At 41.1% G+C, this 17,080-nt stretch overlaps 1 protein-coding gene across 7 annotated transcripts in view; it reads left to right on the forward strand.

The window, feature by feature from the left end:
* Window positions 1-12,708, forward strand: part of LOC119017747 (protein diaphanous homolog 3-like) — a 170,003-nt gene extending 157,295 nt beyond the window's left edge. For 5 of the 7 annotated variants that reach the window (XM_037094715.1, XM_037094722.1, XM_037094719.1 and 2 more), the window contains one exon: window positions 10,518-12,708. In XM_037094715.1, coding sequence (XP_036950610.1) covers window positions 10,518-10,891 — 374 coding nt within the window. In that variant the 3' untranslated portion in view covers window positions 10,892-12,708. The remainder of the gene's footprint in view (window positions 1-10,517) is intronic. The other 2 variants (XM_037094720.1, XM_037094721.1) reach the window with 1 other exon arrangement.
* The last annotated feature ends 4,372 nt before the right edge of the window (window positions 12,709-17,080 follow it).

Consider the following 17,080-nt stretch of genomic DNA (forward strand, 5'->3'; position numbering starts at 1 on the left):
AGAGAGAGAGGGGAACCAAGAGAGGGAAATGGTTAAGAGATGGAGGCTGATGTGGCTGTCTGTAATGCGATATGGCAGATGCGATTTTATTTTTAGGACACAAGGCCCCAGAACGATAGGTTTTATAGGGTTTTGAGTGGGTTGATCTTTTTAAATATTCAACTTCAATGAAATATGGAGCATGACTCCGGGCTGTTTGGAATTCATAAGTCTGTTTGGCAGGACTGGCCCTGCATATTGAGAGCTGTCAGAGTCGGCCTGAGTGTTAAACACAAGCCCTCAGCTGGCAGGAGAAACAATGGGGGAAAAAAAAATACTTTAGAGGAACTACAAAAGAGACAAAGAATGTGAAATCTTCCACCGAAGTTTTAAATATTCAATCACCTTTTGATGTCTTTTCTATTTTGCTCTGCATTATGGGTGTGAAGTGATAAACACTAACCTCAGTACAGTGTTGTTTCTAGACGATCATTCACAATGTTCCAGCACTATAGTTCTGATACGAGTTTCAGAATTTATTCCAAAGTTATGCTTGTTACGTTTTTTCTGCATTTAACATATTCCAAACTTCCACATTTATAACATTTTTATGTTGACTCAACATTTTTAAAAGGTAATACATCTGTAGAGCTCGTAAAAATGTGCAGAATAACATTATTTCTTCTCTTTAACAACAGTCAAAAGCAGCTAGCTATAAACTAAAGCAGCAGTAAAAAAAGAAACAGCCTGGAATTGATACGGTTTTTAATTCAAATCCGCATCCAATCAAATAATATTTATTCAAGATTAAGAATTCAGACAATTTTGCTGCTTCAGACACATCAGAGTTGTTGCAAAAATTTCAATACCAATCCCTACTTGTATAAACCTTCATGTATGCATGTATAAAAGTGTAGTTAATGTATTGGTTACATCTTCCACCTGGACTCACAATAAAAAAAGAAAAATTCCACATACAATTTTATTCTTATTAGAATGCAAGTGCAAACTCTAAATGCAAAGACATTTATCAGAAAAATGAGGGTTGAAAATGTCTTTAGATACACACTGCTTATGCAAGCTATCAACTATGTTCTCCACAATCCACTGCAGTCCACAGAGGAGTCTATTGGCTGTGCTCCACATCTATCATAGAAACTTCTCAGCAAACCAGTTCATTAATCCATGTTACCGACTGATTGGAGGCTAACAGAGAATTGTGGGCCTCTGTCTGTCTGTCTGTCTGCGGACGCATTTGCGGAGTGCGTTTCAGCTCGGTGTCTGGAGGCGTGCGAAGGATCAATATTTTACTCTCACGTTGTGACAGGTGTACACTGCTGGAGAAAGCGGCTGATAGAAACCCTTAGTTAGTGTGAAGCCACTGAGGGGAAATACATATGCATTAGAATATGACTGCTGGGGATATTTACCAGCGGTAACCACACAAACAACAACAGGTAGCAGAGCCTGAAACCAAGACATGTTTAATTCATGCCAGAGGCAGCAGAGTACACTGGCTGTACACCTGTATCAGTTGAAATAGCCAGTGCTTATTAGACTGTGTGTGTGTGTGTGTGTGTGTGTGTGTGTGTGTGTGTGTGTGTGTGTGTGTGTGTGTGTGTGTGTGCACGCGCTTGTATTTTTCTGTGTTTGTTTGCTTCTATGCAGTTGTGTGTCTGTCAGACTGTCTCGCTGCGTTTGTATCTAATGTCTGCCTTCATGAATGTGTTAGCAAGTGTGTGGGAGACTGAGAGAAAGAGCAGCAGAGAGACAGAGACCCCAGGAAGGGATGCTGTCCCTCTATGAGGAAACATTCTCAGTCCATTACCCTGCATGTAGATATAATTAGAGTAAAGCAGGAGTAAGAGCCCGGGCTGCTACAACCATCTGCCAGGTGTATTTCCTCTTTGTAATACAAGCAGACAAATTTGTTTATATTGTAAAAGAGTGTACCTTTCTTTTTTTTCCCCAAATGTTTTACCCCATTTTCTGTAGAGTGCGTGGCCTACAGTGCAGCAGATTTTTAGATAAATGACTGCATTTAATCACTTGCAGGGATGTAAAACTCGTTTGAGATGGCTAATTTACAACATTAAACATCATGTTGTTGGTTTTTTTTTGTGGCCCCTTCAGAGTTATGTTATCATGTGGCAGGAAAGCAAGTCATTATTTCTGGAAATGGCTATTTTTAAGCGTAGCATAAAGATATTATGATAATAACAGTAGCTTGCTCTGACACTGGATATATCTCTGTTTGCTCTACCAGGAATATTCAGATCTTCAATTATGCACAATTTTGTGTTGTCACCTCCTGAACAGGCTACTAGACTGAATTTGTCGGCATGGCATCTTGGAAAGCGTATCGCATTTGGCAGTACGAGAGGCGGACGATGCGGTCCGTAACAACAGGATCTTTGTATTGTTTATTTTAATTGTATTCTCAATAGAGCATCATGTGCAATGTGAACCAGCCGTGTGTAGGCTAGCAGTACTAGTGGCTGGGAACCAGGCTCACTTTTTGAGGCATTGTTAGACGCACCAAGGCGTGCTAACGCAATGTCATGCTTGGCTGCAGCTCACAGTGGCTGGGGTTCACACAGAGGGGCAGAAGACTTGAGGGACATCCAGCTCAGCCCTTTCATATCCTCCACGCCGTCCTTTTTGGTTTTAAGTAGCAAACCCCCCCGACACCTCTGCCCTGCTCACTTTGTCACTTGATTTTAATATGACTCAATCATGTCTGCCTAAGCATGGCAGGTGAAACGTGTTGACATGTCTTTATGAGTGTGTCGCTGGCGTACACAGTTGTGCTTGTGCCACTGCCATGTCCAGTACTATTTACATTGATATTTACTAAGGATTTGTTTGTTGGTGTGTCATACGGGGTGACCTATAAATGTCATTTCTCTCTTTTGAACCAGACTGCTTCTTATTCAGGCTCCACCTACCGTTTTCAGAGATGACTTGTATGAATGGTCTTATCACCATTATAATGGCTTTATCTTAACCCACAGCTTTTACATTTGACATAACAGACTACTTTTAGTATCTGCCAAACATTTTAAAACAAGAATGCCTCTCCACTTGTGAAAGCACCACTCCAAAAAACATATCTTTCTGATGTTCATGCCATTACAATTGAACTACACTGAAGTGGTGATTGTGAGCAATGATCTTTGCTGTCAGTGAAACCAAATGATATTCAGTTTACAACGATGTAAAACAGAAAAACGCAACAAATCCTCACAGACTTGAGAAGTTTACTGGAAGAATATTTGTTTTTTTGATCATTTGATTTTGATGTTTTTGCTTGATAAATAAGATTGTTATTAGTTACTGGCGTAACTCCAACAATTTTCCACATTAAATTAAAGGTCATGAGGAGTACTACAACACATATGCTAATCTGTTATGAATCTTTTTGTGGCTCCAGAGGAAGCTGCATGCATCTGATAAATTGCTACCAGTAATGTCAGTGAGTGGCTTGAGTTGCATTGTTGATGATGTAGGCACCGGGTATTTCACTTTTATAACCCTCTTGGACTCACTATGGTGATCAAAATCAATACAGCAAGATGTCACTTTTTTATTCCACCGGTCTTCACTTTTTAAAACCTGGTGCCTACATTACCCACAGTGCAATTTTGCAACTCAATGACACTGGAAAATAAATACAAATATTTTTATATTGGTCTTCATTAGTTATGTAAGCTTACTGTTACTCTACCTCATTTGGAAACCTGTGAAGGAGAGAGTTATTGTAATATTGTCGCACATGATTGATTGTAACTGTAACGATTTTTTTATTTATTTTTTTATTTTTTTATTTATTTATTTTTTGTTATGTTTGTACCTGCAGTTGTACGACATGAGCTTCAGTAAATCAAGCTGAACATACAGTATGGCTTGCTAAGTCTTGGGTCAGCTATGCAATGTGAAACACGTGCAAAGCCATAGCAGGTAGAAAAAAATACATATGTAAAGATGGTAAAAGAAAATAATCTCATCAGTCGTCAGTACACAGCGGAACACATCCTACTGAGAGGCTTCCAAATGATGTTGCTTTTCCACTAACGCTGTGCTCCATTCTTCTGTATTTCAACAAAGAGGAGTTGTTAAATATGGGAGAGAAGAGACAGGAGAGGGGGGAGTCAAATCACAGCTCAACAAAGGAAAACACTTTGATATGCATTAGAGCAGGACAGGCTTCAGTTACCTATAAAAGTGCTGGTTTTCACATTACTCTCAGAGATTGTTATAGTGCTCTTTCAACAATCCATCCCCATATCTCCTCTATTTTCTCTTCCTCTGTCCCCTTATTATCCCCCCCCCCCCCCTTTTTTTTTTGCACTCTGCTCTTTTAGTCTGGTCCAAATCACAATCATTGCCTCCAAATCAAGCCACTGTGTTGAGGCCGTTTATTCTGCCCATCTTGTCATCTTCTTCCTCGTCATCCCATTTCTTCCACTGCTTTCCTCCCTCCACTTTCTTTTCATTGCCCGTTGCCTCGCCTTGTTTTTTTTTAATCCGGTCCGCTGTTTTTTCTGTGTGACAGAAAAGCAAAGACAGACGGCCCTGCAAACACACACACACAGTTAACAACAAACAAGCAAGGGACAAACCTTCAATGACTGGTGTGTTGCCAGGTAATGATCTTTAATTACAGCCAGCCTAATGCACACAGGCAAGCTAACAAGCTGTCTGCTGGCTTTTACTTTTTACAAGACGCGCTGGGGGACATTGGGGCATCACACACATTTATAGCACCATACATTTTCATCTCTTAAATGTAGCGTTTCCTTTCTGTATGGACAAACACAAACATGAAAAGACTCACAATCAAAAGGTAGTTTTGCATCTCTTGTCTGACCTTGGCGCATTGCACAGCCAGTCATTATAAGAGAGGGAGATCCGAGGGTTGTTTATGGCTCGTGCTTCTTCCTTCAAACCCCTGTTACTCTGTTGTCGGCTATTTTTTTTTATTTTTTTTTTCATTTATTTTCTTTTTTCCTGTTCTGCCTTTTTTCCTTCTTTAAAATCAATTGTTCTTGGGTAAATAAATGGCAAATGCAGTGACTGAGCTTTTTCATCTGCTATATTACTGTAACCGTGGAATAAATTTCCCTCTTTATTGGAAGGTGTTGGACAGACTATGATGAAGGAGTACGTTATCAGGAGGATGCTTAGCTTACATTAGAAAAACCCCAATACCAGCCACATGTGCTTAAACTAAGGGGTAAATCCATCAAACTGTACAATGGATCATAGAAAATGTACTTTACCCCTTTGGTCAGATAATTTCTTGCTGATTTACAGTAAAAACCAATTCCTCATCCAATGTTACCACTATGTCTGGCAATAATTGAGAAAATAAATTGTTGCATACAGACAGTGAATCTGCAAATACTTAGTAATCTATTGATTTATCTAATCTATTTTAAGTAATGATTTAAGCACCTTTGGTTTGAGCTTCAAATATCAGGATCTGGTGATTTTCTTTGTCATCTATGACGATAAAAAAAGATCATCTAAAATAGTTGCAGCCGTTCTCCCATGAAAAAACAGACCTCACACCAGACTCCTAAAACGATCACACTTGGCACCACTGACTTGAAAGTTTGAAGACCACAACAATGCTCCTAGAAACATGTGCTTGGCATTTCATAACATTTTCTGACATTTTGTAGACCAAAGGTTTAATCTGAACAAATAATTGTTGGTTCAATCTGTAATTACCGTAATGGTTAGTTGCAGTCCTTGTTGAAAAAATTTGCACTAAGTTACATTTTATGCGTAACCTGCCCCGAGATGTGTCACTGGTAGAGGAAAAGCAAAAAAACAAGACAAATAGATATCATTAAACGGAACATGCAGCAAACTGCCAAGCCATGTGTGATGTGTGTGTGTATGATCTTAGCTAACTTCAACTTGTTGTCAGTCACTCCTCAGAGAGAAAAAGTCACTTCACCGTCTATATATTTGTGAGTCTGCATGACTTGTCTCTTCCTAAAGTGATCAAATACTGCAAACTTCATAAGAGTGGAGAGAAGGGGAGGGAGTGAAAGATGAGAGGAAAGGCTCATCTGCATCTGTATTTGAAGTGGCAAATGCAAATGGACCAAATGATCTGACAAGAGGAAAATGTGAATTCCTCTCTGCAGCTATTTGCAGATTGAAAAAAAAAGAGACACTTTTTTTTTTTTTCTTTTGGACAGACCCTTTTACATTTGTTCAAAATGACAGTATCAGACATTTAATAAACTGCTGGGGTTCCATATTGAAATTCCTGATGATGTTTTCGAGCCGTTCAGAGTAACGATTAGTCTGTTTTGTTTGAGATTTTGCTTGTCTCCTGCTGCAAAATAACCAGTGTCAGTAGCTGGTTGAAATGCTACAGGCTGTGTTACTCACAGTCTAAACACACAATATTCAGCAACGCTGATGGCACAGAGAGACAAGCTCAGTCTGCCAACTCTTTTATCATTGTTTTTCATTTGCAATCTGCCTTCAAGCAAAGTAAAGGACCGCAGCAGACTAAAGACTGTGATAGACCTTTAGTTTAACAGAATCATATTGTGTGCGTGTTTTGCCAACACTGGAAAATACGAATCCCCAGGCTTTTTGCTGTGTTGACTGGTTGTCCGGTCTCTCAACAGCTCTTCATCTCGATAAGTTCATTGTCAACTGCAATGGTGGCAGGCCCTGTAGCTTCAGCAGTCCGGGAAACAGAAAGACAGGCAGGAACTGCTGCAGTCTGGGCTTACTGAGGCACCCTGCCTCAGTCTGCCTGTCTGCTTACTAACTTCTCAACAACTTCAAGAGAGGGGGGAGAGATGAGTAAAAACCCATCTGCATCAGTCCGAGCAGCAAATATAAATGGGGCAAATGATCTTACATGAGGAAAAGCGAACTCCTTTCTGCAGCTATTTGCTGATGGGACAAAGGAATACCCCTCACACTGTTCTCTAATATTGCCCAGGGACAGTTTCCCTTTCAACTGCAGTCACATCGAGATCTACAGATTAACTGCTGCCTGTTGGAACATTAACACAGGTGTGCTACAAAGACTCTAACCACAAATTCTATGCAAAAACGTGTCAAGTTGGTTTGATTCTATCAGCTGTGGGGGGGGAAAAAGGTCCCTCCATATGCTGCACTATCATTGACAAAAGAGCTGCAAACAACAGCAACAACACATTAAAACCTTACCTCACCAGCGCACTCTTTAAGAACATAGCATGCTACAAGAACAATAAAGTGCTGTCGGAAACAGGGGCAGTCAACCCAAAGGCAAGCTAACAACAAAGCTACCAGTGCCAACTAACACTGACTGCCCCACAGCTCCTCCTGGTCAAAGGGAATAACTGAAGCAAGAAGCTATTTTATTTACAAGGACATGCACCCATTTAGTGTTGTTTAGGGCTGGATTTAGATGGATGACGATGACCCTCAAATCGAAGTAAACAGTGAACAATACCCAGTTGCCAAGATTGAGGAGAAAAAAGTATCCCTCTCAGGGACAGTCCAAACGTGTGCCATTTTATCACTGCTTATTGATAAAGCAGCCAATATATGTATCTCGTGCTTACAGATTTTTGAGGAGTGGTGGTAAGTGGTGTCACTTGAGTCACCGTCCGATTGGGCAGAAGACTAGGAGTATAAAAATGATTTAAAAAAAAAAAACATGTACATACATATTTCATAGCCTAGTTGTCTGCTTGACAACCTGAGGAAGGGAGGGAGGTCAGGGAGCCACAATGAATTAAATCCCACCACATGAGCTACGAATTAGCAAGCTAGCATGATATTTCCTAACTGTATTTACCATGGTTGTCTGGTACTGTCTCATGGGATTGTGAGCTGTAGTCCCCTCAGTAAACACACCAACGTCTTTGGCTGTCTCGGTTGCAGTATCTCTGGGCTAGACAGAGCGGCAGGACAACCTGGCCTGTCCACTCTGAGTTGATGAGTGACCTGAGCTGGGCAACAGAGCTACGCTATGAGTTAACAGTTTGAGTTTCAAGAGCACAGTCAATGAACGCATCCAATCAAAGGCGAAGTAGGGTGGGTGCTAGAAAAGCAGTGGGATCCATAATGACACGTGGTTCTGCTGATATATTTGAATCCTTTGTTTGTTTGTTTTGTTTACTCCCCATCATGAATCTGACAATATTATAAGAGTGCAGGGCTAAATTGGTGGAGCCCTCTTAACTATTGATGTTGTGGCAATTGCTATGATTTTGAGGGGAGTTGCTGTACTTGAAATAATAGATTGTAATGATTTTTTTTTTTTTTTTTGGCTAAGCTACTGGCAGTTAAATAAAAAACACTTATATTCTTTTGCATTTAAAAAAGAAATCAAGTTTAAGTCAATCGAAACATACTGGCTTTAGGCGTATCTACAATTTTTATATCAGATTGCTTGTCACATATCTGAAACTGTATCAGATTGAATTGAGGGGATAAATCACAGCATGTGTTTTTGTCTTCGAATTCCGCTTGCTCCCCTTTAAACCAGTGTCGGGGTTTCTTGGTTAAAAGGAGTGCAACCTGTGGGATGAGACGCAGTTTACTTCTCTCACACGTGTTTTACAGCTCAAATGAAGGCACGCGTTGAGAATCTAGTGAGGCTTCAAAGGAAGGGGCAGCAAGGTGTCACGGGCGGGCAGAGGGAGAAGAAACTGAACTTGCAAGCACTTTGATCATGTTCAACACTAAAGGCTAAAAAATAGAAATGCACGTCTGGATAAGAGGTCTGACTGAAGTGTGGGTTGTCTTTTTCATCTGTTATTGAAGTGTAAATTCGTGTATTGATCCAGTACTGTGTGTTTCTCTCCACTATGTGCTTTTAATATATAATCATTAATGGCTCATGGCAGACATTAGTTAAATGATCAATTCTCAAATAAACATCATGTGTGATGCTTCCATTTTCTGCTTCTCGCTTTCCAAGAAGACAGAAATGGCACCGGTCCAAAGTTTTAACGCAAGTGTAAACACAATATTAAAATGCAAATTGCTGATACGATAATTGGCAATTTCCTCGACATCATGGGCCTCAACTGAATGTGTGTTGTGGTCTAAAGGAAATGTGCGTTTGTGGGGCAGTCGACCTGATCGTGCTGAAAAGAAAAAAAACAGGCATGGGGTTAGATGGGAGGTTTCTAGAGGAACAGGATGGGACAGGGGAGTTGGGCGGAAGATGATCGACAGCAGGGAGTAATTGTCATCTTTAACAACTGAGACTTCAGCAACAGGACGAGAGAGCGGAGAGGGTGAGATAATGAGAGGAGAGTTGAGTTTTCAGCTGTGGTAAATGTTCAGTCACAGCAGCGAGGCAACACTCTCTGCTCATTTCATCCTTTTTCGTCCTGCCTCTTGTTTGCCTAACGAGTTTTGGTGTGGATGTGAATGCGTGTGTGTGTCTGTGTGTGTTTGATCGCTGCCTTAATTTTGCAGTCGTTTCCGTCGTGTCTGCTCTCTTTCCCCCTTTTATCCTTATTTATTTGTCAGAGGTTGTGTTCAGGGACGTTCCTTGTCATTCGTCAGCGTGGCCCATAAAACACACTGTCATGACTGACTGGCCACGCTCCAAACTCATTACCGATTGGCTGACAGAGCGGGTCGCTCTGTTCTGCTCTGCTGTGTTTGACTCCTGTTTGCCAGACATTTAATGCTCAGGAAACTTTAAATGCGGCGGTGTCTTTCCTCGCGCCACTCCTCTCAGCCGCTCGCTCAAGGTCACATGAATATGGATATACCCTCCCCTTCTAGCGCACACATACTGATGATGAAGTCTAAGATCTACTCAGAGGGATTATAATTCAGAACGTAGGTCTGATCTGGGCCGTCGCTCTTTTCCAGTGTCTGTCTGGGTGTGTGTTTTAAGTCAGAAACCAGAGGGGGAAGGCAGGAGGCTGAGGAGAACAGCGGAAATAAGGAAGATGAAGAGGACTGGTGGGGGAGCGGAGAGCGGAGGAAGGAGAATAGATGATAATGGTGGAATAAGAGGAGGTGGAGCTGGGTGGGAGGGTGTCATGTAAGAGAAAATGGAAAAGGGCGACGCACAGTGTTATTGAGTTTCTGCTGTGGTTGATCAGCTGTATCCATTTCGTCATATCGAGTCTGCTGCAGAAAATCTGTCCTCATCAGTGTTTGTATACACTGTGTATGCTTCCGTGGTGTGTGTTTGTGTGTGACCGGCGGCGTGTACACTGAGCTCGTGTTTTTTTCATATGTCCTTTTGTGTTGCATGTGCATTTGCTTACTAAAGCGTGTGTTGTTCCCAGTGATTTCTGCTAATCAGTCTTTTTCTCTTTTTTTGCAGAATGCCTGATGCATTGCATCCACTCACTTGCTTTGTTAACCTCTCTCCTCCCCGCTTGCTTTTTCGATTCGGTATTTTACTGTCAGTGGGATAACACCTTGCTTTTAATTGCTCAGCAAGTCATTTGCACACCCATTTTCTTCTCGGTGTCCTCCCTAATTCTGGATTTTGCTCACTATTTTTTTTTTCCCCCTCTGTCTTCCACTCACAGAAAACAACAAGGCACCTTTACAAAGGTCTCGCTCTCGGCAGAATATAAATGTGGGCTCAGCGATGGTGAAAGCTCCCCTGGCCAAGGAGGCCTGTAACGAGTCTGAGGGCCATCCGTCTGCAGCCCGGTCAAAGGCTGCTGCGTGTTCGGAGTCGGGCCGCAGGTACAGGAACCCCCCCGGTCACAGTTACTGGCTGGACAGAGAGCGGGTGGTGGAGAGAGTGACGGTTAAACCGAATGAGAAAGAGATGGAGGTTGAAACACAGCCTCCGGCCTTCCAGCCGACCTCCACCGCTGCTGCAGTCGGCAGCAGCTGTGGCTCCAATGGAGAGTCGGACGTGGAAGCTCTCCTGGCCAAACTCAGGGCCTTGTGAGGTTCATTTTCACATTATCTCTGAGATGGCATACATATACAGCATAAGTATATAGAGCTTAAATGTTCCCACATATTGCAGCGTGCTCTGAATGTACACCTGAAGGATTTCCCTTCAGCAATTTTGTAGACAAGAGGAAAAATGTTTGATTAAGACCAAGTTGATAAAACGTTCCGGTACATTAAAATAAGGAAACAAAGACATTTTTTAGAATTTCATAAAATATACATTTGGATGCTTTTGACACTTGTCGGTACAGACACAGAAATCCTCCAGGCAGGTGGAGCACAGATAGCTGGGCACACTTTGGCCCACAGAACGTCCTCTGATACTGTTGCAAACTAGTGGAAACACTTTAAACACATAGTGGTTTGTTTGTAAAATACAGCCAAATGCATTCAACAGAGTCTCTACCTGATCCTGTCAAGTGTATGATCAAGAACATTTGGCTATAAGTTATTAATCCCTGACGACGGGGGTATAACATCTCTGAGGTAAAAGGTTAAATGTTGATGAGCACTTTGTTTGTAGCCAGAAGCTTGACGTATTGAATTAAACCAAAATGAAATCATTGAATTAATCACAATTCCTCCTCACTGGCATTGCCGCTGATTTGTATTTCTGTAGTTTGTATTTTAAACTGTCATCATATTATTACCTTTATTTTAGTTTTTAATTTACACATTTGCATGTTGTTCGTAATGTTCAAGTAAAAAACCTTCTTCTTTAAGGCAGTTCACATTTGGTATCACCGTCCCTTCCAAGTGATCAGGTCACAAGTGGACGGCTCTAAGTCTGTTAATTCACACCTGGTATTTCCATGCATCTCGCTTTGCAGCGCAAATGGTCCCTCGTGATCAGATCTCACTTTTTACTCTATATGCAAACACAACTACTGTGTTACTGAAACAAATGGTTAAGTTTAAATGTGAAATAAATATCTCTTCAAGTAAAATGTTTGCCCACATAATTCAGAAAAGTTTCTCATAAGGCAGCGACTCTCAAAATCGTGGGTTTTCTTAAGGGAGTCTGGTGACTTCTTCCATGGAAGTCAAAGAAGTAGCCTCTATTAGCTGTTTACATCAATAAAATGTTGTCTTCTTAAGTAAATTGAGTGCAAATGATTAAATCAACAGCTGTTGGGAGGTAAGACAAACTTAAAACACAGAAGCAGACAGGCTGGTAAAGCATTGCCTCGATATACTGACACTATTCACAAGGAAAGAAATGATCCCTAACCCATCTATTACAAATAAATAAGAATTTATAAGAAGGCTTGAATGATTTCGAATTTACCATCACCATTTTGCGAAGTCTGTTGAAGGAGCCCTAGGATTCGGCAGTTAACGAGTTTAACGGTCGGTTGAAGCAGACGGTGTCTTCACAGTCATCTGCTGCTAACTTCGGCAGGTTTAGAGAAGCATAGACATGTAATTTATAACACGGTGGACTTCATGGAAACCAAACCGTGTGTAATCCATTCTGTCATTTCTCGTTTCACTGAGGACGTCAGTTGAGTGGGCGATCCGTCAGTGTGGCCCAGGGCCCATAATCGAACACACTGCTAAAATAAATGTGGTCTCGTGCATCCCAGACCGAATGTGTGATCGGATCTCAAATTGGTCCTGGGATTGTTCACACCTGAACTTCGAGTGGTCCGCTTGTGATTGGACCTCTCAGGACGAATCCCACCAACTAAATGTGAACGGGGCCTTTGAGTCTTTTCCGTGTCGTTTATATTCAACCATTGACCTATTGTTTGTATTTTCTATTTTTAAAAGACATGTTAATGCATTCTATAAAACTATATATATATATATATGTGTATATATATATATGTGTATATATATATGTGTATATATATATATATATATATATATATATATATATATATATATATATATATATATATATATATTTATATTTATGTTATGATTTATATTTACAAAGGACCAGTGTGTGAGTTATACCGTATGATTGTACTGACATGTTAAAGCTGTCGTTCGATGTGATTTGACAAGTTGATTATGGTTGTACTGGACTGTATTGTTAGTCTCACATTCCAGCTGAAGTCACTCAAATCTTAAGCATGTTTGTTGTATCATCAATAAACTCTCACTTTTATAGACTCATTTACAATAAAATAAAGCAAAAATTTATGACTGAAATGAACACGCATCAACGTTTGGCTGTTCTTGTTGTGTTTCTTATAATCATTGTATGCAACATTTATTGAGATGGCGAGCAGAAACTCAGGTCAAATCTTTGCAGTTGCTGCCCTAAAATAACTGTCACTGATCAAGTACAGGGGTGCGGAAGCCCTAACTAGACATTGGTCAAACATATTTCCTCCATGTTCGTGTGACAAATTGTATTTGTTTTCTCAAGATACACATACACTTTTTCCCATTTTAATGTTGTACGTATTGATTTCATATGAGGAGATATATATATATGTATATATATATATATATATATATGATTGCTACTGTAAAGGAAAGGTAATAGCATCAATGTATGCTGGTATTCCGCTGCTGATCTGAAAAACATTGTTTTCTCGTGATAACGAGTTGATTTATCTCGTCAACAAAGCTCATTTTCTGGAGATCTTGGGAAAATTATCTCGGGGGAACAACATTTGTCATGACATGAATAATGACAAAATCCTGACATCTGTCATCTTGTGAGCAAATAAAATTTAACATGTTATTATGGAAAGTAACAAGTTTGACTCATGACTGTTTAGATGATTTTGTCTCCTCAGTAGGGAAGCCCTGAACGCCTTCAGACTTCATCCCATAAAATATTAATTAAAATATACATTAAATATTACTTACAATAATAAAATCCCTCTGAAGGACAAATACTACACAGTGAGCACTGCACTCAGCTGTAAACAGGCTCAAAATCTCCTCTTATATGGTGGAGTCAAGGTCCAAAGGGCTAATTTGTTTATTCTTTTTCGAGTGTTCACAATATTTTATTACAAATCATTGGATGCTATCCGCGGCTTGCTGAAACCCTTTCAGAGTTACATCACGTTCCTCCATTCTGCCTCGTATTTTCAACTTTCCTTTCAAAATGCAATGATTGGTCTGGTCTGCGATGTAGAGCCTCGGCTGAACAACATGCAGCGGGAGGGGGCTCAGTTGTGGTTTTTTTTGTTTTGTTTTTTGCGTAACTTGCCTCATAACGAGCTCACTGTATAATTCACCAACGGATTGTAAAACCCCCTCGCGATCGTGTGTGCACATCATGAAAAAAAAAAAACAGATTTATCATAGTTTCTGTGCATCTGCATAGTTAAACTGTCTATATGATAAAAAAGAAATTGCACCTTACTCAAAAGCTTGTGAAGAACACGTGTGAACATTTATTGCCGACTTTCATTAATTAAGCGAGACAATAAAAAGCATGGCACTGAACATATGCCCCGAGTGAAAACGTTAAGTCACCTGCGCATTACACAGAAGATAAACTCCCATATAATGTGCGGACATAGACTGAACTGAGAGATATCAGAAGAGAGAGAAAGAGAAAGAGAGATCTCCTCGACAGCCAACCCACCAACTGACAAGGTCTGGTTGCTTTAGCCTGTCAGCTGGTGAATATCTTCGGCTCTGGGAGCGACACGACCGTCCCCCATCTGGAGCCGAGCCAGAGACCAACACCTCTCTGATGATGCACTCAGCGGTCCGGTTGATGCTCCTCCAGTGATTTCGATTTAGCCGGCTGCAAAGGGTTTTTGGTCTTTTTCAAGGCCCTCTAAGATGTAACAGCGAGTCACCTTTTTTCTTCGATGCTTCATCTCCGTGTAAAACCGCTGCCCCAGAGAAAAGCACATTTTCTGTTTTTTCCTCCCCTTGGTGCTTCCATCTCTGCCGCTGAAGTCTGTTTTTTTTTGTTTTGTTTTTTTTTTTTTTCTTTTAATTTTCCTGGACGTTATTTTGAGCTCAGTGATTATATGTGCGTGTGTGTGTGGGTGTTCTCCTTCACCTAATATGGCTTGTCAGAGGACTCGCCGTGATGTTAATACTAGATAATTAATGTACTGTAAACATGTTCCTGCTTTACAAGTGATAGGTGTCGCTGAATGTTTTTGACATTCACACTTTTTTTTTTTTTTTGTAAAAATATGTGCAAAAAAACCTTGCTTCAAGAGAGTGTTTGTGTGTGTGTGTGTGTGTGTGTGTGAGTGTGTGAGAGAGAGAGAGAGATAGAGAGAGAGAGGTAAGAACACTGACTAATTGGAAATATAATATGATTAACTCGGGGAACATTTTGTCCACGTCAGGAGGAGGGAACCTGGAGCTGCATACATATCGACAATAGCTTCTCTTCAGTTGCCTGCATGCTTTCAAGATCTAAAACATGATTATGTTTTGCTACAGCATCTGTGCAGGCCGGCTCCAGCTTTTTCTGAGGAGGGAAGCAGGAGAATGACCGGCTAAACTCGTAGCGCGACAAATTGAGAGGAAGAAGGAGAGCATAAGGAGGGTAGGATCTTGTTATGCTGAGGGAGCCTTCATTACTCACAGGCCTGTGTTCCAGCCACGAGGTTTATCTATGGGCCTAATAAAGTGGAGCAAAGCATATTGTGTGGCAGATTGCAATCTGGGCTTCTTTGATTGGAGATGAAGTTAAAAATGTGTCTGAGGATTTGCAGAGGAGGGTGGGGGGGGGTGGGATCAACAGATTTGTCACCATTTCTTTTCCCCCCAAGAGTCGAAGAGCGAGTGAGCGCTGAGCCGCGTTCGTGGCTACCTGCACACATCACACTGTGGGATATTTTTATGGTGCAAAAAATGTGTCCTTTCAGGTTGTTTGGCAGAATCGCTCTGTTAATCTACTGCTGATCGAGTCAGTCACAGTTGTGGAGAGTGGCTAGGAAGGAAGTGCACCCATCCGTCCCCGTCTCCCGCGAAAACACGGTGAAGTGCCATTAATTTGCTTTGCAGAATGCATTTTTGGTGCGAAACGTAATTGCTGCCTGGATTAAGCCGACTGGCAGTGGATTTTTTTTCAAACCCAGAAAGTAGGGTGCTCACACACTGTGTTGGGCACGGGCAGTGAGGTGAACAGCAAGCCATTCAACTCTGCAAGCATCTAAACTCAGAGTGGTCGACCGTCGCACTGTGTATGTTAGTAACGCTCGGCTGAGTAAGGCAGGGTTCCCACAAGTTCTTGGATTTGAAGAGAGAAAATCACAGCCTTGAATAAAAATAAAAATCAAATGCAAATAACTAGACAACACATTTAACTGACATTTAACATCAGGAGGCGGAGGGGACGCTATCACAAGCCGCAGTGCCGCCAGTTAGGTGAAGTTCGACCATCTCCATCTGCTTTTGTGGCCAAAACAGGTGTTTGAATCCAGGCCGTGATATTTTACTAACCAAATGTTTTTCATGGCTCAACCTAACCAGAGTGTGAGCACATTGTTGTGACAAGAGAGAAACAGAACACTGAACCTAAGCAACCACTGCAACATCAAAAAATGTTCAAGCCTGAACTTCTCTGGGGCTTTGCAGTGACACAGTCCATTAACATTTATTCTGGTGATCGGGTTGGTTTGGAAACGTGAGCCCAGCTGCTCTAGTTGTTTAGCTCCAATGCTGTTTTGCTGTTTTCCTGAAATATTTTGTGGACAACAAACCTTGAGTAGATAAAGGCCAAATTTAGATTTTTGGGTCAACGTACCCTATAATTTGAGGACAATGGCCATCATACGCTGTCTACGTTTATCCCCTCTGGTTTCCTGCCATCGCAGCAGCACTGCCTTTACGAATTCACACATTCAAGCTTCTCCCTTTTTAATTGTCTGTGAGCTTCTGCAGAGCTTGATGGTTCCCCTTTCAAAATAGTCCCAGTGTTGCTATAATTAATCTTGATACGTGTCTCGAACTGTGACATGTTGGGGGCCTTTAATTTTAGGGAATTTGGCCTGTAAGTCTTTAAAAGTGAATTTGATATTTTACACGATTGGGGACGCTGGTTAGATTGAAGCAAATACACTTGAGGCCTAAAAGGATTTTTTTAGTTCGTGGTTAAGTGGGCAAAACGTGAGCTGTCACGGGTTCTGTGTAGACGGCTTTATTGATTACAATTAATGTGCATCTGTTCCATCAGATGTACATGAGGCGGGCAACTGAAAAAAAAAAAAAACACAGTTTGAGGGGCTATGTGCCG

This window comes from Acanthopagrus latus, chromosome 4, assembly GCF_904848185.1.
Source record: "Acanthopagrus latus isolate v.2019 chromosome 4, fAcaLat1.1, whole genome shotgun sequence".
Taxonomy (NCBI): domain Eukaryota; kingdom Metazoa; phylum Chordata; class Actinopteri; order Spariformes; family Sparidae; genus Acanthopagrus; species Acanthopagrus latus.